Source organism: Thalia democratica, chromosome 9 (assembly GCF_965202585.1).
Source record: "Thalia democratica chromosome 9, ktThaDemo2.hap1.1, whole genome shotgun sequence".
NCBI classification, from domain to species: domain Eukaryota; kingdom Metazoa; phylum Chordata; class Thaliacea; order Salpida; family Salpidae; genus Thalia; species Thalia democratica.
Window position 1 is genome coordinate 24,206,467 of NC_139173.1, and position 22,122 is coordinate 24,228,588.

General features: G+C 26.6%; 1 protein-coding gene across 1 annotated transcript; it reads right to left on the reverse strand.

Annotated features, from left to right (window-relative positions):
- Nucleotides 1-1,284: 1,284 nt before the first annotated feature.
- LOC145843812 (2-oxoadipate dehydrogenase complex component E1-like) lies at nucleotides 1,285-13,631 on the reverse strand. Its single transcript, XM_082951048.1, has 17 exons — nucleotides 13,369-13,631; nucleotides 12,959-13,152; nucleotides 12,015-12,209; nucleotides 10,760-10,918; nucleotides 10,227-10,371; nucleotides 9,768-9,908; nucleotides 9,136-9,238; nucleotides 8,294-8,432; nucleotides 7,696-7,935; nucleotides 7,074-7,328; nucleotides 5,936-6,092; nucleotides 4,486-4,608; nucleotides 3,755-3,897; nucleotides 3,399-3,487; nucleotides 3,063-3,170; nucleotides 2,652-2,811; nucleotides 1,285-2,419 (listed from the first exon to the last, which is right to left on the reverse strand). The coding sequence occupies exons 1-17, from the start codon at nucleotides 13,604-13,606 to the stop codon at nucleotides 2,318-2,320; spliced, it is 2,691 nt and encodes an 896-aa protein (XP_082807174.1). The 5' UTR covers nucleotides 13,607-13,631; the 3' UTR covers nucleotides 1,285-2,317.
- Nucleotides 13,632-22,122: the final 8,491 nt, after the last annotated feature.

Consider the following 22,122-nt stretch of genomic DNA (forward strand, 5'->3'; position numbering starts at 1 on the left):
TATATAATTCATTTTTATTATAATAATTTTAAAACAAATTTTGTAGCACTTAAGAAGATAACCAAAATGTTAGCCTTTGAATGAGAAAAAAGCTGTTATAATACAATTCAGTGCAGCACATATATTGTTTATAACTTGCATGCGTCATATGATAAATGTGGTATCTCACTTATTCTTAAAACTTGTTAAAACCATAGAAAATTAATATTGACCATAGAAGGTTAGTAACTAATTTCATAATGACCCTAAATTTTGGATATAATTTTTTTGTACAAGAAAAATTTTAGCTAATAACTCCTTTATAATTTTTTGTAAAAGTTCATGAAAAGTATCTCAATCGAAATTGACGTATATTATAGTTATTATACAGTTTCATGAAGTCTTACAGTTTACGGTATAGACAAAAAATACGTTATTTTACATTAAAAACTCAATATACTACAAATATTTCCGTTTAAAACAAGTCAATCTAGTATTTTTTCTTCTTTTATTTCATTCTTCAATTTAATCTTTGTGCTAATTTAGTTGTGTGATAAGTTTTAGTGCAAAAGATCAAATTAGTTTTAGATAAATTTTTAAAATTTGTTGTTAACAAATTCTTTAGTCGAAGCTGTTTATATTATTTTTTAACAAATAAACTATTCTTTATAAAGCAGATACTCTCAAATTTAAAAGTTTATACTTTTAAGAGGTATTCACTGAAGATTCTATCATTTAAACACTTCTACTTTCAACTAATACTAAAGTATTTTTATGTTAAAGTGGTGATTGCTTTTTATGTAGTATTTTAAACTTTATTAGTTAGATAAGTAGGAAAAAATACAAAAACAAGATAAATTTTATAATAATTATTTTGCATTAAATTTGTGTACTTTAGTTTTTGGCCACTTTCTAAGATTAATTTAATTATCTCTTTAAATTTCAATTATTAGTTCACAATATCGCTATTACACTAAATACTTACTAGTTATAATCTAATTTTGTTTGTAGTTAACGTTTATTAATATATATAGACTATAAAGCAATTATGATTTTTATACTAAATTTTTTTTAAATCAAGATACTATTCAAACAACGATGTAAATTGTCAACGTAAACTATCAATAGAACTGCTTTATACATTTTTTTTTGTGAAAAATGTTTCAATGACAATAACAACCTTATTCTATCAAAACAAATGGAATTTCATAGTTTGAATTAAATTTTATTATCATAGATCTTATATAGAAACTCTTAATATTCGAAATTTTTTTAGATCAACTTGTAAAATTTAAAAGAGTTCTGCATAAAGTAGTGCATAAGTAATTTTTTATTCTTAAAAAAGTTATAACTAAAAAGTACAGCAGTTAATATTTTTAAAAGAATCTGTATTTCTCTTTTAAAACAACAAAAAAAACTATATTGTTTGAACAAGTAAACTAATCAAAAAGTTCATTGTAAAGGTTGTAAAACCTAGAGTTCAAACTTATTGTTATTTACTTTATTGGTGGTACAAACAATGTTGTGATTAGTTTTAGCAAGCATCATTGTTGATAAAAACTTGTGATTGTCTACTTATTTTCAATCGGTTTATTTTTACTTTTAGCTTTTCAAACAGTTGAATATTAGTATAAACTTGAAAGTTATATAAATAATTTTTAAATTATAATTTTTTTTTTTACAATAAGAAATAATTGTGAACAAATTTACAAGCGAATAAAAATAAGATTTGCAAGAACTAGTTGTGTAACAATAAATGAATTTCACACCATAATATTTCAAATGTAAATTGATTCTAGATCAGTTGGCTAACTTTTTAAATTAATATATATGATTAAATCTTAGTTTTAAAGAAACAAAACACCTTGATTACAGTTATAAAATATTAAATTTTAGCAAGAAATACTGAAAAAAAACTTGATTACATTTAAAAGTGTGCAACATTAGTTAAAGTGGATAAGAAACTTTGGCAAACTGTTGTAACAAAAAGAACAAGAAAATTAAAAGCACCAAATAAAATACCATTTTAAATAACTATGTTGAAAACTTTAAATCTAATCGATATATAGTGTTGAAAATAAAATAAACCATTTAAAATAACTATACACACATTTTGAATAAAATAAATTGCTGAAAGCTTAAAAATAAAAAAAATATCATTTTGAATACTTACACTATAGTTTTAAATAAAAGCAAACACTTTTTCAACACTTGATTACTTAAAGTAAATTTAAATGGTAACCAAACAAAATCTGTTTCTGAATGGGTATACACGGATTATTAATGAAACACTCTTATTTAATTATTATTGCTTTGAAACACTATTAAGGACATGAGGTTACTGAAATGTGTCGTTGATGATTTGTATTTTTTCTTGCTGATGAATTTTTGAAATTCCGGTTGCAACTGCCGGATGAACTTTTCTACCCGCGTATTTCAGCTATAAAATTATTTGTTATTTTATGGAAGAAAAAAAAATACAAAAAGGTGATCGTATTTTCTTTCTGTCTTTATATTAAAAAACATTACTATTTCGATTTAAAAACAAATAAAACTATAATTGTTTTATTCAAAATTAATAAACAAACAAAAACTTGATTGTTCAAAACATTTTTTTCATCAAATAAAATCTTAAATATTTATAAAATATTAAATTTAATATAAACAAAAACTTGGATATTCATTATATTTTTCATCCGGGTTTCCACGAAATTCCAGCACCCTCCATTTCTCGATTCCTCCTGGCTCCACACAAACTCCTCCGCGTTTGAGGAGTACTTTCTCAACACTTCGGACAATTGCACGGCCGGAAACGGACACAACTCCTCCAACCTTGTTATGAGATTTTTTTTTCAAGTTTATTAAAATATAATTTAAATATATATTAAAAAATTTTTATACTATTACTTATGCTACTTTTTAATTGATAAACTTAAGCTAAAAAGCTGAGAAGTTTTAAAGAATGCAATAATTAAGTTTAAACAAAAGATTTTATGCTTTTATACATTAAACATTTAGTCTAATTTAAAAAACTGTTGTACTTTTAATATTGTATTCAATTTATTATCGTGTATTTACCCAACCTTATTATAGCCACATTTTTCAAATCCTTTCCTTCAGCAATTAATTTTTCTTTTTCTTCTATCAATGTGTAGTAGTGCTTGCCGGAACACAATATCACCTTTTTAATTCTAAAAAAAATAATATAGATTGTTATATAAATTAATCTTTAAACTTTTAATTTTCCAACAAAATTAACTTATCTGTAGTAGTTTGTTTTAGTTTAAAATACAAAACACATTGTAAAGGTTTGTATGAAATAAAATTTAAAACAAATCGTTGACTGGTGCATTTAAGTGAAAACACTTTTTTAATATTTTTTAAATTTTTCTTACAACATTTCAAATAAACAAATATACTTTTGAGGGTTTTTAGCTGCAATTTCGTCATCAATGACAGGTCTGAAGCTGGTACCCGGTTTGAATTCGTCTATACTTGATGTTGCTGACTGTTATACAAATATTAATCAACTTATTTAGTTAAGGCATAAAATACCTTGTAGTCTAAATATAACTAAAATCTTAAATCAAAGTATTCAAAATATTAAACATCTTAAAATTTTCTTTAAAAATTCAAAAAATAAATTGACAATTTTAACAACAACATTAAGCAGTATTTACTCAAAACTTTCTTATTATTTAAAAAAAATACTTATTCATAAATTAAGTATTAGCAAACTATATACTAACTGTTATTCATACAAATTTTAACTAACAGGATACCGAAGGAGGGTTTTGGGGGCGGCAATTACGAGCGGTTTCCTGAAATTCCTGACCATCTGCCTCCTCAACAAATGGAAATATTGGGATGGCAACGTCGGGTTGCAAACACTGAAGTTCACCGAGTCCCCGTCGATCCCTTAAGAAAAAATATTTACTGAATGTTGGTTTTGGAACACATCGGAAGTTATTAATTTCGATTATTTCACAAAGGTTCTTATTTAACTCAGTTCAAATAGGACATTTTTAAGGGTTAAGGGCTATGAGTTACAGAAAATTTTATCATATAAAGGATTATAGGGTCATTAAAGATTGGAGTTGAATATTAAGGAAATTGGAAGTTGTGGATTTGGGCAGCAGAGAAAAAATTAAGTTTCAAGTTTCGATTTGTGCAGTTTAAAAGTATGGGTTTACGATTAAGATACAGTTTGGTTAGATTAGTTATACTTTTTAAGAAACATAGCTTACTTTTGAATTAACAATGTAAAAATGACACGATCCTTAATTTAAATTTCTAATAAGTAATTTAAGAAAGCAAGAATAAAAAATAACTGACTAGCAATATGATTAACCAATTTAAATTTTAAAAACTATTTTACTTAAACTGTACTATAGAATAAAAATTTTATAGATCGCACAGAAAAAAAAACTTTACCTGATCAAAAATTAAATTCAATTACCTTAAAAAAAGGTTTTGTTAGTTTAGTTTTATTATCAAAATACTGACCGTCTTGCTTGCTGTCGCAGCATTGTAAAAATCTTTCAATTCTGCAGCTCGAATGTTCCGAACCTGATCCGTCCATTCCGTGAGGAAGAAGAACCACCAACCCCGATTGGTGCATCCATTTCGCTGTGGAAAGTTAATTTTTTGTATCTGTTTCGCTGTGAAAAGTTAATTTATTTTGCTGTATAGAGTTTTTAAATTAGATTTATAAATCCATTTTGCTGCGTTCAAAGCTAATTTATTTGTATTCATTTTGCTGTGCCTAGTTAATTTTATTAATTTTATAAATCTAGTTCGTTGTGTTTACTTAAATTAATTGTTTGTATAAATTCATTTCGTTGTGTTTAGTTAAGTTAATTAGTTTTATAAAACTATTTCGTTTTGTAATTTAAATATTGGAGCTAAATTATTATTTAAAGATTAATTAGTCTTGATTGATACATCCACTTTGCTGTGTAAATCTATTTAGATTAATTACAATAATTTCTTTGTGTTAAGTCAATTAAAATTATTTCAAAAACTACAAGCCCCGATTAGTGCATCTAATGCGCTGTGTAAAGTTAACTTGCGTTATAATAAAACAGCAGGACTTGTGTGTACGTTTCGATGATTAAAGATTCAGTATATTTGAATCCATTTCGCTGAATAAAATGTGTGAAATTCTATCTAAAAATAATAAGTCTCGACTGGTGCACCTATTTTGCGGGATAAGTAAATTTAATTTTTCAAAAAGACTCCATTCTTTGATTTATCATACACTTTGCTTAAAAATACCATTTATCAGTAATGTCAACAAAACATTATGGTCAACTTAATCGCAAAACAACAAGTCCTAGTAAAAAACTGTATAATTTTGATGAAATGCTATATAATCCAGCTATTTAAAGTTTTTTTTCAAGTTGTTATCTTTTTAAACTGCAAAACAAATGCTTGTGTTTTTGTGAGGTAGTTGGGTGAAAACATAATATCTACAAAAGCATTTTATCAAACACAAATGTAAACCTTCCCGTTTAACACAAAAGCATACATGTTTATCTCTGGCAAAACTTGTTTAAAATGACAGCGACTATTTGAAGCATGACTTTTAGAAAAAAAATCTTTTCAAACTTCAACCATACAAAATATATTCAATTTTCACAAAACAGCTATCTGAAAACACAAGTTACACAACAATGTACCATCAGTATAATCAACTAAATAAAAAAATAGTTATCAGTAAATAATAATTTCGCATCAATTTTACACGAACCATCGCTGTAACCATACAAAATAAATTTTTCCAAAGAATAGCACACAATACCTGAAGCATGGTTACTATTTTGTATGGTTAAAGTTTAAAAAAATTATTGTTAAAATTTTATCCGCATCAGACATTTTACCTTCCCCGCTCAACACGAAAAAGCTACCTGAAACCACTATATTTGCAACATCAGTATATCAATATTGCACAAACCTTCCCCGCTCAACACGAACGCGTCGAGCTGAACTTGAGCTCCGTTGAAGAAATCACCGAACTGGGCTTCCCATACGCACAACCTTCCCGGGTTTTCAATCGACATCCCGTACTCGTAAGCAACCACCGCCTCCTCTGACAAGTGCGACGACACTATCTGTTGATATCAAATGTTACTTCAAATGTAATCAATGGGTTTGGAAATAAATTATGGTTACTTGAATGTGATTACACTCATTGTATTTTCACTTGGTATAATAAACTACATAACACACTAGTTTATGTCAAATCCTATATTTTTCAAGAAAAAAAGTTATTACCAAAAATTTTGAAAAACTATATATACCAGATTATAAAATACTTCACTATATTATAACATTTAAGGCAATAGGGGAGGGTAGAAGCCATTTTTTGACCAAAAATAACATATAGACTTATATTATAGTAAATTTTATAATCTTTCAGATGCTTTTTTTAGATTTTAAATATATTAAGTAAATTTTTTTTTATGACCGGTTATATAAAGGGTTGTCTTTATAAAGGGTATATAAAGGGTAACTTTAAAGCCGTTTTTCTCGAGATTTTAAAAACGGGCTTTAAAATCTATCTTCTCCTTCATTTTTCAAGCAATCTTCTTCAAATTTTCAGGAAATGTTCCTTACATTATGAGAAAAAAATATTATTTGTGAATTTTAATAATTTTAAAAACTAAAAATTTTATGACATAAAAAAAAAAAAGTAATTTTTTATCAAAAAAAAGGTATTTTTACTTGAAATTTTTTAAAATCACAAATAACATTTTTTTGTTATTGTATAAAGAATAGACTGTGAAAGTTTGAAGAAGATTGCTTAAAAAATGAAGGAGGAGATAGATTTTGAATGCATTAGTCTTTTTTCGCCGTTTTAGTTTTTCCTTCCCCATAAGGAACCTGTTATGCGGCCCGACTTTGGCCGGTCATATCTCAAAAACTAATTCGAATTTTTAAAAACAGTAAAAAGCAACTTGAAGCTTAGTAAAAACTCTATAAAATAAGATCAACTTGTAAAAAACATGGCCTACCCCCCTATGGCCTTAATATAATAAAAATAGTTAAAGTTATCATATTAGTTACAATATGCTCAATGCAAAATATTTTACTTCGAGTTTATGTCGATCAGAAAGTTGATTCAACGGAACGAACTGATCTTCAGTTTGCTGGCAAGTCAGCGAAGCGTGACGATGGGAGAAAGTTCCCCTCCTCACATCCTCCCCGCAGAACCTCACCCCGCTCCCTGACAATAGTATGCTGCCCATGGCAACCGCCTCCGCCGTCGACCAATCGCAGGGCTTGTTGTTTTGAATTTTGTCCAATCGCTGCCTGGCATGCATCTTGAACAATGTCTCGTGCATTTGCTGAAATTTGTAAAATTATTTATCTAAAAACATCAAGTAAAAAAATTATGAAATAAAAACAAAGATTATGAATTTTGTGCTTTGATTAGGAATTAACGTAAATTATTTTAAAATTTTTTTCAACTACGGCTATTTGAAGTAACAAGCTATTAAAATTTTAAATTAATTCTTGGCGAAAATTTATTGTTAAATAGAAATAAAACGTACAAACAGTTTTGAAGAGAAAAAATCAAGCTAAAGGCAAAAATTTGAAAATCGAAACTTTCTTTGTTGTAATGTAAAATTTATTAAAATACTCTTTTTAAATCTACAATTTTTTCAAACAGTATTATGCGTATAAGACAATCCTGTAAAACTGCAAACTAACAAAATCATCAGGAACTTTGACTGAGGTTGCAGCAATGAACCTGAACAGTTCAGTGTCGATTCCGGTGTCCCAGTTAGAAACTGAATTTTCGCTCGGAACCCGCATACTGCTCCACCTACCGGAAAGAAAATAGTCCCTGGGAGGCTGGTACTCGTCCGCTTGTGACAGGCAAGTGTCCAACCTCCCCATCTCGTCAGACTTCCAGCCCTCAACTTGTTCTTTCGTGACCACATTTTCTTCCTTTAAATGTTTGTTTGTTATACTTAAAACAACCTACAATAGGATATGACTTTGTTGAAATAAAACTCCGAGCATAAAACAGTGAAGAGTTTCTGGGTGTAAAAAGTTTTGCCAGTATTATGTGAGTAAAGACTTATGATATAATATTTTTTTATGAATTATTATACTTTTTTTAGCATCAACCTTGAAAAGAATAATCCGAGTATAATTGAACAATTTATATAGTTTAAAAATATAATAGAACAAACTTTATTTGATCTTGCACCTAGTTATAAAACTTTTTTTCAAAACTAGTTGTAAAAAATATTTAAAAAACAAAAAAACACGAACAAATAATCCATAATAAAACAAACTAAACTATTAATTTTTCTGCAAAAGAGTCGGGAAAGGACATCTTGTTTCTAATTAGTTGGTACATTTTGGGTTGTGTGAAGGATGGGTCATCCAACTCATTATGACCCCACTTTCGATAACATATCATGTCAATAATAATGTCTCTGTTTAATATTAAATAAAAATCATGTCAAATATTACATCTATGTTTAGTATTTGTTACAAATGATGTCAATAATAATGTCTCTGTTTAATAGTTAATAAAAATCATGTCAAATATTACATTTCTGTTTAATATTTGTTACAAATCATGTCAATAATAACGTCTCTGTTTAATATTTAATATAAATTATATCACATAGTACGCCTATTTTTAATACTAATTTAAAATAAAACTTATAATTACGTCTTTGATTAATATTTATTAGAAATAAATCTATAGTCTGATTCACTGTGGTATATCAGTATAGTTCAGGATTTTCCAATTCATTTTAAAAATCGCCCACTTAGCAGAAATTAAAAAATCTCCCCATCTACTATAGTTAATTTCCCATTTGATATTTGCACCTTTACTAGTTATTGCTCCCAGACGGCTAAAATTGCCCCGAGGAGGCGCTTACGTGGGAAACATTGGTCGCCCACATTGATTTAAAGGTGCTTGTGTGGTTTACTAGTATTTTATATCAATTATATAACCTCCAAAAAAATTTAGTTATACAAATAGAAACTCTATTAATACAAAGCTAATACCGATATTTAGAGCAAAAATACTAAACTTCTTAACAAAAATTTAAATGAATTTCAACTTTTAAGTATATTAATTGTCAAAATGCTTAATATTCCATTTAAACTATATCAAAATCTTACTTTCTGTACTTGGTTCTGTATTCATTAGCAATATTAGCGGCAATAACAAGATCTACCATAGAATCTCCGTTCACTCTGATAACAGGACATCCGATCATCCTTCCTTTGTGAGTTGTATTATATATTTAATTAAGATAACAAATAGATAAATCACTATTCCTAAATTTTTTCAAAACTTTACATTTTCAAGTTGTACAGATTTTGAAATGGGTTAAATATTTAGGTGAAAAGTAGTTTTAAATATACTTTTATTTAACTAAATCCATTAAATAAAAAACTTACTTTAAAAAAAAATTGTAATCTCTTTTAAAAAGTATAAAAACAATCGTCCTAACCCTTGGTCGGTATTTATTATAATTTTTCAAGTTATTGTTTCTTTTATTTTTTTTAGTTTTGTGCAAAATTGTCACTTGTGCAAAAGTGAACAAATTAAAAGTTATTTCAAAATAGCTATTTTTTTTGCTAAAATATATCTAGAGTCATTACTTTTACTTCTTCAAACTTTCGGGGTCATTTTATTCTACTTGTTAAAATTTGGGGTCACTTTTTTACTCAATCCAAAATACTCACTTAAAAAAAATAGTGATCTCTTTAATTAAATATAAAAACAATAACTTATTATAATTACGTACCAGGATCACTTGCGTTCTTGGAAGACCTTCCCATGGACGGGTCAGTGGTGAACCCGATCTGATTGTTCACTATCACATGCAGGGAACCCCCTATGTCGAAACCGGGTAGCTGGGACATGTTCAACCCTTCCATTACTATTCCTATGTAATTTTACTGTGTGTAACCACTATGCTGATGTAGTATTCGTATGCAAAACTTAATTTAGACAACATGTTATTTCATATGAGTTTGGTATAAAAAGATCTATACTTTGTAAGCTAAGAAGAGCAACTTATAAATTGTGTTTAACAGCTCCTGCTTTTTACACTTTTTGGGCTACTAACAAATTGTTTTATAGAAAATCTAAAACTTAAAAACTAATATTTTATTCTATTAACGGAATAGATAAAAAAGGAAAGTCTACAACTTTTAAGTAAAAATAAATCAGAGAAAATTTATACCAAAACACCAATTAAAACCTTGCCCGGTGAAAGCGGCATCTCCGTGTATGAGAATGTTGGTCACCTTATCACCACCCTTCATATCACCACCTTCATTGTAATTACCATCGTTCAGTGTTTGCTGGCGTGCCCTGCATTTTCCCATTGCTACCGGGTTCACCGCCTGTCAAATTTGTTATACATGAGTATAAAGACCAATACGTATACGTCATGTTTTAAAAATTGTTTTCTGGTATTTAAGAGGTGATATGACTTTTCATATGTGGATTTTACATGCATCTACATTTTTTCGCGATTATATGTTTTAAAACACTAGTTATCTTTGTAGATGTTTTGAGAATTTTAAAAGTGAAACAAAAATTATATTGAAAAAGTATCTTAAATTTTACATGGTTATCCCTTACAAAAAAAAATAACAGTTTGTTTAATATTTATTTATCATATTTATTAAGTTAACTTAAGCTTAAAGCAATCAAAAATTTTCAATAATATGATAAATTAACTATAATATAAGTTTTAATATGTTTTTCAGCATAACACTTTATAGTAACCTCTAAATGTGAAGAGTTAGGTAGCAGGTTGACCTTGATCTTCTTGTCGCCATAGCAACAAGTGGTTGACGCGTTCAGGTGAGACAACACGTCACCGGTAGCAACGTGCATGACGTCATCGGGAAATTCGCTCAACCCTTTGATCTTTCTCAGCATCAACTGAAAATAATTTTATCACAATACCTTTGAAACATTTTCAAGGAAAATGAAATACATAAATACCGAATACGTTAAATGTTTGTAAGTATTTGAGACAGAAAATTTCACTTCATAAAACTTTTCGATTTTTTCAAATAAGAATACATTTTAAATATTATTTCAATTAAAACTTTTTTCAACATGTGATAAGTGTACATAATCGCCTGTTAGAGTTTATTATTTATTGTTTAACAGATTCAATTTTTTTACACTTTTGTAAGAAAAAAGAGAAGTAAAAATATCATAGAAATTTTAAATAAACATATATTTTCTGTGTATTAATAATAAAACGGACACTACTTTAAACTTGTTTCAGAAAAAATGTACATTAATGTTTTACTATATTAGTTTTCAGCAAACTAGATTAAGATTTTTTTTTTTAAATCTAAGTAGCTGTAAAAAATACTTCTCCATACAAATGTTTGTTAAAAGTTAGAATTTTTATATTATTTCTACATCCCTTATGAAACTCAGGGTCACAAAGTATATAACAAAATATTTAAAATGAATGCTTAACGTTTAATATTAAAAAATACTAAATTTGACAATCTGATTACAAGGGGATTTTTATCTTATTTTTAGGCAAATGAGTTTGGTTGGATACAGTCAGAGTAAGAAATAATTTAATTCTACTAAGCATATTAAAATCAATTGTATTTTTATACCTACTATAAAATAAATAATCAAAATATATATTTTTAAAATTTTTAAACAAAACAATACAAGTAATTACAAAAACATAATTAAACAACAATTAAAAAGTACCTAAAAATGGATTTTCAGTAACTGCGGTAATAAGTATTAACTGAAAAGGTAGGCATCAAAGTTTTTATTACAATTTCAATACTATCATACCATCCTGAGTAAACATCCTGAGTTTCATACACAGCCTAGAAACAAGAAAGCACTTAAACTATTTAAAAATCTTATTTTGAAATCACACAGAAAATCCTTAACAACAAAAATAAAGCAACAAAAACTCCTGTAAAAATAATAATACAATTAGTCATTGAAGTCTACAAAAAAACCAAAAAACCGAAAAACTTCATATTGAAACCTGCATGGGAAAGTTAAGTTCGCCATGTAATAGATTGTTCCTTCCCCGGTGAGGCATTCCGATGATGCACTGCTGAACGCCTTGCCCGCACATCAGCCTCAACAGCTGGTTCACCACCACCAGCATCCCCTCCGCCCCCTCACCCGAGTACCTCTTCAGTACTGGGAACTTCTTTGCCAGGAAGTTGTCAAGGCACTGCGAGAGTTTTGATTTTAAAAAACAGAACGTAATAAGTTTAGTACAAAATAAAACATGCGGTTTTAATGTTTTGATATCAAGCCTAAAAATGTAAAAAAAGTTTGTTTTTTTTATATTTTTTTTTAATGATTTGCTGAATAGCTGTACTTTTATAGTTTTAGATTTTTTATTCAGTGAGAGTAAACTTTTATTTAAGTTTCAAAGTTACTGTTTAATATTTAAAAAGTCTGAATAACTTTTTTGAGTTGAACACGAAGGTTAAAAATTATTATCAATAACAAAATACTATGCTAGTATAAAAAGTTATAAGTAATTAAAAGCAATAGTTATAAAACATTATCCATGTAAAAGCTTTAAGCAGTGATATTAAGCTAAATAAAAATTTAAGTTTACTTTTAATGTTAAGTGAGAATTGTTTTAAACTTTGAGTCTAGGTTTTTGCTATTTATGTATAGAAATTAAATTGTTATTAATCAATTTTTTAAATAAACTGTTTAATGATTAGAATAAAAATATTTTCAGTAAAATCAACAAAATCAGTTTTCAATAACAAAAAGAAAAACATTTATTTATAACTACAACTGGTACAAAATTATATATTAAAAACTCACCTTGTAGTTTTACTTCATTTTAAAGAAGCAGTTTAACTTTAAAAAGTTTAAAGGATCTATAAAATTTTAAACAAAACTGTTTTATGGGGATGAAGATTTTTTTTTTAATTTTACTTTATAATTGAACACACTAACTTGAGATTTAACAAGAATTTTTGCAAGCTCAACTTTTTTCTCATCTTCAATTTCAAGTGTTGAAAACTTTTGAAAAGTATCATGTACAAACTCGGCTTCTTGTGAACAGAACATTCCTGTCGTGTCAACTGTCAGCTTGCCACTGTACAAACCTTCCAGTTCCTCCACTAACTTCCTTACTTTTATTTTTTGTCCTGGAAAATAAATAAAAATGAAATAAATAATTTGATATTGCAATTACATAGTATATTTTAAACCATTTGATAAAGTAAATTTTAAAGTTAAAATCAATTGATTAACTTCGAGTATTTATTTTATACAAAAACATAGTTTTAAAACTTACATAATACCAGTAAATAAATAACTTGGTCACAGCTATTTAAAAAAACTATTTGACAAGTTCTACAAACCTTTGTGCAAGACTTCTGTATCATCAGTTAGGTTGAAACTAGACAAAGTGGGAAATTCTGCTGAGTTTGCACTATTCAACGGATTTACTTTTGCTGATTTGATGCCATGATTTCTGTATGACTCCACAACTTCAAATGAGGTAGATTTAAACTTTTTATGTGTTACAACGGAACAGGTGGGTTTGATCGAAATTAGCTCACTTGCAAGCGTTGAAGCTCTGTTGAACCTCAGTGCCATTATACTTTCTGAAAAAGTTGTAGCTCTTTTCTGGTATGAGTGTTTATCATATCAAATAAAAATTAAATGAAATTTTAGAAGAATTAAAAAGTAGTAAAAAATATTTTTTTATTATCAAAAATTTATCATTAATGTAGTAAAAAAACTACACCAATTTATCATTAATGTAGTTATTGTTAATGAACTTTTTAAATCTTTGACACTTACAATTAGTATTAACTAACTATAAACATTATATGTGTGACAATAGGGTTACTGTACATTTAATTTAACATCATAAAGGAAATCTGAATCTTTTAATTAAATTTTAAGTATATTTAAAAACTTAAATTATTTATTTTAAAAATTATTTGATTGATAAAAAAACAAATTTTGAGATATGGTCAGTTTAGTAAAAAGTTTTAGTTACAAATATATGAAAGGGAACTTTCAATTGTTTGTATTTCACTTAATTTTAAAAACTTAGTAAAAATCTATCTTCTCCTTCATTTTCAAGCATTTAACCTTAAATTGTGAGGAAACTTTCCTTGCTTTAACAAAAAAAAGTTATATTGTAACAATTGAAAAATAAAAGCAAGTATATTTGACCAAATATTAAAAAATACATTTTACTCAAAACTAAAAAAAAATCTGCAGTAGGATTCTAAAAGACTGTAGGATTTTTTTTTTTTATAGATTAGTCTTTTTTTTGTCTTTGTTATTTAGTCTTTCTATAAGGAACCAGTTACAATATTTGACTTTATATACCTTTATATATCAAAAATTAATTAAATTTAAAAAAAAAACAGTAAAAAGCTATATAAGTTGAATAACTCTAATTAATTTCAACTAGTAAAAAAGGGTTTACCTTGTATGTTATTAAAATGCTACAAAACTATATTAATAAATTCTTAAAACTGTGTTGCATTTCAGTAATAAGATTTAAATTATACAAGGACAAACATTTTACTTTCTTTTAAGTTTGGGGAAAAGTGAATAAATAATTTTGAACTTTTACTGAAAGAGTAAAAATATCAAGTATTTATGTTTAGATGACTAGACTAGTTTAGCAAAGTATGATCTTCAGCCATAATTTTAGTCTTAAGATTTTCATTTTGTGTTTGTGTTGACCCTTAAGATATGATTTTGCAAAGTTCAACTAAGAAAATTTTCAAAGGCATTGCTAGGACCTCTATGGCTTCTTAAAAGCTTCTTAAAAAAATAGAATTGCTGAACTCACAAATCAATTAACAAAACGCAAAACTTTTAAATTAAATCTAATGGATATACATCAGGTAAGTATTCTGTTGGCATAGAATAGCAATCTGGCAACACTGCCCCAGGTCCATACAAACTCTAAAAAAATTATGAAAATATCTTTTAAAAAAGTACATATTTAATTAACCATAACATACTTATTTCTTTTTCTTTTATTATTGTCAGTAAAAATATTCTTTTGGTAAATAAAGAGATTAAAGCTTTCCAAAACTTAATGATTTTTTTTAGTTATGTTATTGTAGTTGAATTTAGTACCTAAATTTTAACTGATGCCGTAAATAATTAAAAAAAGAGAAGTTTTCTACAGAATGGTAATTTGGTTTTGAGAAATTTCTCCTAGGTTTTTCAAAGTAAATGTTTTTGGGTCATTTTTTCAGTTTAAAATTAACCTTAAAAAAAAAACTACATTAAATAGTATAACAACATTGAAAATATGCTGTAAAGCTAAACTACTAAAAAATAAAAATGTTTTTTTTCTTATCTGTGAGATAGATTTTTTGTGTTGCAACAAAATTTTACTACTTAGCAAGTAAAATTGCTTAAAATTTCAGGCTTTTTAGTTATTTTTGTTCAAAATTTCTCAAATTCCAGGTTTTTTAGCCTAATTTGTCAATTTCCAGACTTAGTGGCCATCCTGTTGATGTTTATGTTTTTTATTGTTTGATATCTGAAATAATTGCCAAGTCTATTAGGTTGTTATTTATAACTTAAATGCAGACACATATTCAACCTACAAATTATTATCCAATTGCAGTCAAGTCTAGTATTTTTACAAGTCTCGTTACAGGGAATTTTACTTTATAAACATGGCATAAAACTTGTGTATTCAAAATTTTTATCTTGTTGATCAAATCAGAACTGATAGATTAATATTCGGTAAACGTTTCTTTATTTATTGTACTACCATTAGATATGTTTTTTTTTAACTTTTACTTTTATTAACATGTATAATACTCATGGTCGATAAACTAGTTAAGTAACAAAGGAAACATTTTACCGTTCGGATTAACCTTTAGAATAAAAAATATTACAAATGAATGTAATACTTCACAATAGAATTTTTATAATTTTTCTGTTGAACTAACTTTATCAAAAATCTTTTGTAAATTTTTATTCAAAAAAATAAAGACTAAAGTTGTTAAATGGTAATGCTTAAAAGTATTGACGGACCGGATAAATTTACTTTACGCGCTACATATGATTAGCAAGCCGTAAATATCTTTGAATACTAAGGTTCAACATTAAGTGACTTTTGTATTATAAATGAACTTTTAATAACAAGTAAATTTTTACCAACCCAACCCAACACTAACTAATGAGTGTTGAAAGCTAAGTTCTACATAACAACAAACAACAAAACATTTTATTATAACTGAAACAGTGCGTCAAAAAGCTTTTTATTGGTGAGATAAGGAGGGATAACAAAAAAAAAACGGACTAATATTGTGTCTTATACTTGTATTGTTTTATAGCAGTGGTGAAAAAAAATAGCACAGTAGTTTAACCAAAATATTTTTTAACAAGCTAAACGTTTTTAGTTCTATTAACTTACTTCCAGTTTTCAAGCTTGTTTTACTAGTTTTTACAAGTAGTACTAATCTTTCTATATTTTTTGCAAAAAGCATATATGAATTCCAAAGAAATATTAAAAATTATCTTTTTAGAACAAACTAGACATATTGTGTAAATATTTTTGAAATATCTAAAAATTATTTCAATAATGCTTATGTTGCTTTAAAATAGAAATATTTCTTAAATTTTGATTTTTATCTATTTAATAAAACTTGTTTTTGAAAGATACTTCCATAAATAATTCGACAAGTAATAAAGTTAAATACTTAAAGTCCTTTAAAAAGTTTAGAGTTAGTAGTAAACGACCAATTTAGTACTCAGAGATCAAAATATTTAATAACCTAGAATTTTAGTATTTTAAATTACAACATCTAAAAAATTCAAAATAAAAAGTATGCATAATTAATATGTATAAACTAATATAAAAATATGTATAATTGGAGATTGGTGGCTTTGGAATCGTTGAATATTTTGTTGTGAAATTTTGAGTTTTTTTTCAGTTTGTGCGTTGTATGAGTTTTATGTTTGTTTTAAAACTGTAATTTATTTTTTCTTATGTAAGTGTCTTTCAGTTTAAGTGGCTTAGGTTTTAATGCCTAGGCCCTAGGTCCTTCGTTTGACAATAAACTTCAAAAAATAAAAATAATAAAAAATACTCAAAATATTTAAAATAAACGTTGTTCTTCTATGAAAAGGGTCGGTATGAACTTGTTGGTATCGGAAAAAAGTTGGAAAGTAAAAATGTATTAGTGCCGCAGTTGTAATTTTAGTATTTTTCATCATAAAATACCCAAAGTATCTACTGTAGATTTTAAATTTCCCATTAATGTTTTTAAGACCTTTTTTGCTTTTCATTTTAGACCCCAGGATATATTTGGCAAACTTAAAAAATATTTATACTTGCGGGCCACACTTTACCTTTCGCCGGCCACAGTTTTATTTTTCATCGGCCGCATTCAATTTAGATAAAAACAATGCTTGTGGACCATGCTTTTACCCTTTGTGGGCCGCATGTTGCTAATCTCTGCTCTATATTAAACTAATACCTCAGTAAACTAATAACTTATATTCTAAAATAATTTATAAAATTCTAAACATAAAAATTGATAAGATTTATACTTTATCTATTTAAATTTTTTGTCAATTTTGTTTGCAAAAAAATATTGTTACTTTTATTTGTTTCGTTTAGTTTTTTTTTTCATGAAACACCGCGTTAGGATTCTTACATACATTCAAGTAACTTTTATAATAATATATTAGAAAAATATTAAACTATACAAAGCCTTAGTCAAATTATAAGTTAAATGCTAAATACTTAATGGTAATTTTTTTATTTGTTTAAATCTAAGCAGATTCTGCAAAGACTTAGACAAATCTTATATTTATACAATTTATGTAAAGTAAAATAAATTTTTAATGATGATTAGTAGTAGAATTAAAAGGTAATGTTATACAAAGCATATACATTATACAAGTTGTTTCATTTATCTTTATTAATTCTTTTGAAATTTTCTGTTCTATTTAAAATCAAAATATACTACTTGTACAAAAAAAAAATAAAGCACAATACTAATAAGTTAAATAAAAAGAAAAAAATTAGTCAGACTAATATTTTTTTTTAACTCGTTTAATCGTCAAAAAATGTTTTGTTTTCAAATGCGTTAAGACATTAAACGTTAGACGTTATTGAATTTTTTTTTCATAATAAGCTCTAATAAATTAAATTATAAAAATTGAACCTGAAACAAAATAGACGCATATCAATAAACTGTAGATGGTTTGAAAAAAAATTACATAGCAAAATTTTATACAGTAGATTACTTTGTACAAAGTATAGCATGAATGCTTTAAAAAAATTTGCTTTAAAAACTAAAAGCGCAAATAGTTTTAAGTAAACTTTAAAGTAAGTAAAAATTCTACACAAACTTAGTTCAGTGAAAATGATTAGTAGTTCATAAAATAGTTATTTTATCAATCTTTTTAGTATTATATGTTCAATTAACAGTACTTAAATTTTTACTTAAAATTTGCTTTATTTTATAGTCAAAAATATTTTTTTCTAACTAGACCTTGAATTTTCTATAAAGGATTTTTCTAGTTAATAAAGTATAGTATTCGAATTAGTTTTAAACCTTAGTTTGATAAAACTCACAAAATACAAATCATTTAACAGTGATGAAGTTAAACAGTACAATTAAAACGTTTTATTTTTTCAAATAACTTCCTTTAACTTCTTTCTGCAAATTTAGAAAGCCTTTTCGTCTGACTGGAGTTACTAACAACCGACGTTCCTTCGCGCACGGAACTTCTTTTCACCGAGAAAGTGAGGATGCTCCACCAGTTCTCGTAGGAAACCACCACTGAAAACAGCGACGCGTTCATCGCCACATTGAACACGGAGCTCCTCAAACTCGCCCGGATGTCTTTCTGCAGGTCGACGTACTCGCCCAAAAACGCAAACGCGATTGTGGCGACGGAGCAAATGACGAAACTCACAACCGCCTGCTTCAATGTCCTCACGACCTTCTTGCTCGTTTCTGACTTTTTGGTGTTTTTGTTGCAAGTGAAATCGCGTAACGGACGCGCTAGAAGCACGAACAAAACCAATTGGTTCGCAAAGACGCCGAGCGAAGCGATGTAGTAGAAAATTTTCCAAACCGAAACGTTTAAACCTTTATTCATCGCCACGCATTTCATCGTTTTGCGGTCCATCTCGACCCGACGCGGGACGACCACCAACCCACAAATGCCAAGAATTAAAACCGCCAAAACCGCAAGCGCGACGTTGCTCATCATTTTCACCGATTTCGTGTTCAGGTGCTTGAGAGGCGGCTGCCGGTACAGGTAGCGTTGTTTGAGCCAAGGGTACGCGTATATCAGCAGCATTGAAATGAAGAAGAAAGCTTCAGCCGAGTCGGTCACTGTTTGGCACGCCGTTTTACTCGGTTTTTTTGATGACCACTCCACGAATAGTATTGATTGAGCGAGGATGTTACTGATGAGTGGAAATGCGGTTGTGAGTACAGAATAGTTCACCAAAAACGTCCTCTGTTTCGTTTTTTTGCACTTTCTGTTTCTAAGTATGGCAAAGTTTAACACCGCAGAAAACATCCACGCGCAAAACAAAATGTTGAGTATGTTTATCGTCTGAACGGTGTAGTTACAGTTTATTTTATGGTGTTTTGTATCAAGTTTAGAAATAAAATTGTTTGTGACATTCACACTTTCCATAGTACTAATGTTGGTAATTCTCATAATTTCTGTAGTAACATCGCTAGTGATTCTTATCATTTCCGGAGCAGTAGTATTACTAACATTCATTTCGCCGTATTAAAACCTGGTAAGATTTATTTAATGTTAATAAATGGCAGTAAATTATAAATATAAACTTCAACTAATCACTTAATCTAATAACTAATTTATAGAAAATATAACTTTTACTAAAGTAAAACCGTCATTTGTATAATACTAAAGTATTAAGTTGTTTAAAACCCTTTTTGTTATATAAAATACCAGAGGTACTTAAATAAATGATGTAAAGTAGAATAATTACACAAAAAATATTAATCAAAATAATCCTTTTATTTGATTTTTATTTAATTTTTATATTGTAATTTTTCTTTAAATTAACTTACTTAAATCATACTTTAAAAGTCATAAAAATTAAAAAAATTTAAACGTTTTTAACTCAATAAAACTAATTATTAGTTAAAACAAAATTCTATATAAAGTTGAATAAACAAGTAAACTTTGATAATTTGTAATAACAAAAAGAACAAACTAAACAAAAAAGCGAACTAAGTAATACTTACTTTTAAATTAAATAAAAACAAACATATTTAAAGTTGAACTTTATTAGATAATTTTAATAAATGTGTTATATTTTTTGTAACAAAACGTTCAAAGTAATAAACGCATTTAAACTAAATAAACTATCTCAAACCATTTTACTTATTTAGTACTTGTTAAATTTTCTATTATTATATTTCTATTATATTATTTTTACCAAAAAACCGACTTATAAAATCACGATAATGAAATAATAAACTTTAATTTCTTTTAGCTCAGAATAACAAACTAAAAAAAATATTAAGTAAAATAGGTGATAGCTACAAAGTATAAAAACGAACTAGGTGAAAATAATGAATGCAATCTCATTAAAAACATAATTTACTGCTACAGCTAAGCATATTAGAACATTTTATCATTTCAAGTTAAATTCTATAAACTTAGTATGCTAATATAATTGTATTATTATTTGTAGTAAGTTGCATTCTAAAACATCAGCTCATAAGTTGTTGTATATTTGCAGTGTATATAAAATATAATGAAATAAATAAAGTTCAGTCATATAATCATTTTTTATGTAGAGATTAGTAAAAAAATGGAGAAGAAATAATATAACAAGTTTTAATAATAAACACTTAACATTTGTTAATAATAATAAATCACTTTAGAAAACTAGTTTATTTTAGTTTTTTGTTACACATAATAATCATTAAACTTTTTATGCTTTGTTTATAGTTTTTGTAAGTCTTGAATGTAAGCCATCAAAAATAAAAGTTTTAGTTTATAAGTTTAAACTTTAATCCATATGACTTTTTTTCAAATATTTTTTTTAACCCCATAAAAATTAATTTAAACCAAAATTAAGTAGTTAACTTTAATTATAAGATTAACATGTTATTATTTTATCTACTCAGTTTTATTAATTTCAAAATTACCAATTTAGTTTACTTGTAAAGATTATTTTAAGATTAAAAGTTTAAAACTGTTTCCATAAACTCTTGTTCATTGAAGTAAAAATTTAAAAGTTGTTTAAAGGTGCCTGATTTTTTTTCAATTTTTAGCTTTAGATTGATTTAAGTTTTTTGTTTAACATAAAACGGTAACTAAAATGTTAAAGTAATCATTTAGGTTGTGTTTTTTGATTAAAATAAACTACCAAAAAATGTTATAAATACTTAAAAGTGTATACCAATAAGCATAAAAAACTATTATAACACTCTAAATATATTTCTAAAGTTAGTATTCTAAATATATTTCTAAATTAATTCTATACGTGAGTAAATCAGTATAGAATTATGATTAAAAATTGCTGTTAACTTTTATATAGCTTTTATTTACAGTTAGAAGTTTTTATAGAAAAAACTAAAAAAAAAAAATTTATATAAATACTTTTCTCTAAAACCATATTTTATTAATTTCAAAGACTCTTTTTATTAATAATAACGAGTCAAAAACATTTTTAAATTTTTTCTTAACAAAACAAGCTTAATAATTTACTCCTAATGAATTGTTTATCAATTTGTTTTAAAAAGTTCTGATTCTTGTAAGTTAAAGTTTAGTTAGTATGTTATACGTAATACATACAGCATTTGTAGCATATTTCGCTGAAACCGTTTAACTTCTTCAACTACAATCAAAAAAATGTTTATATATTCTTAATAAAACTTAAATTAACTCAAATCTCAGCTATTTTTTCAAATGTAAGAACCTTTTTTTCATACTTTTTTATAAAGTACATTTATTTGAGCTCGTTTTCTATTTTCTTGTATATGTAATCAATATAAATCACTTAAGTTAAACAAAAAAAAATTTAATTCTTAAATTTTTTGCTACAGATTTCTGCAACTATCATTGGTATATATTATCGAAAAAAATATGAACAAAAGGACATGTATTAT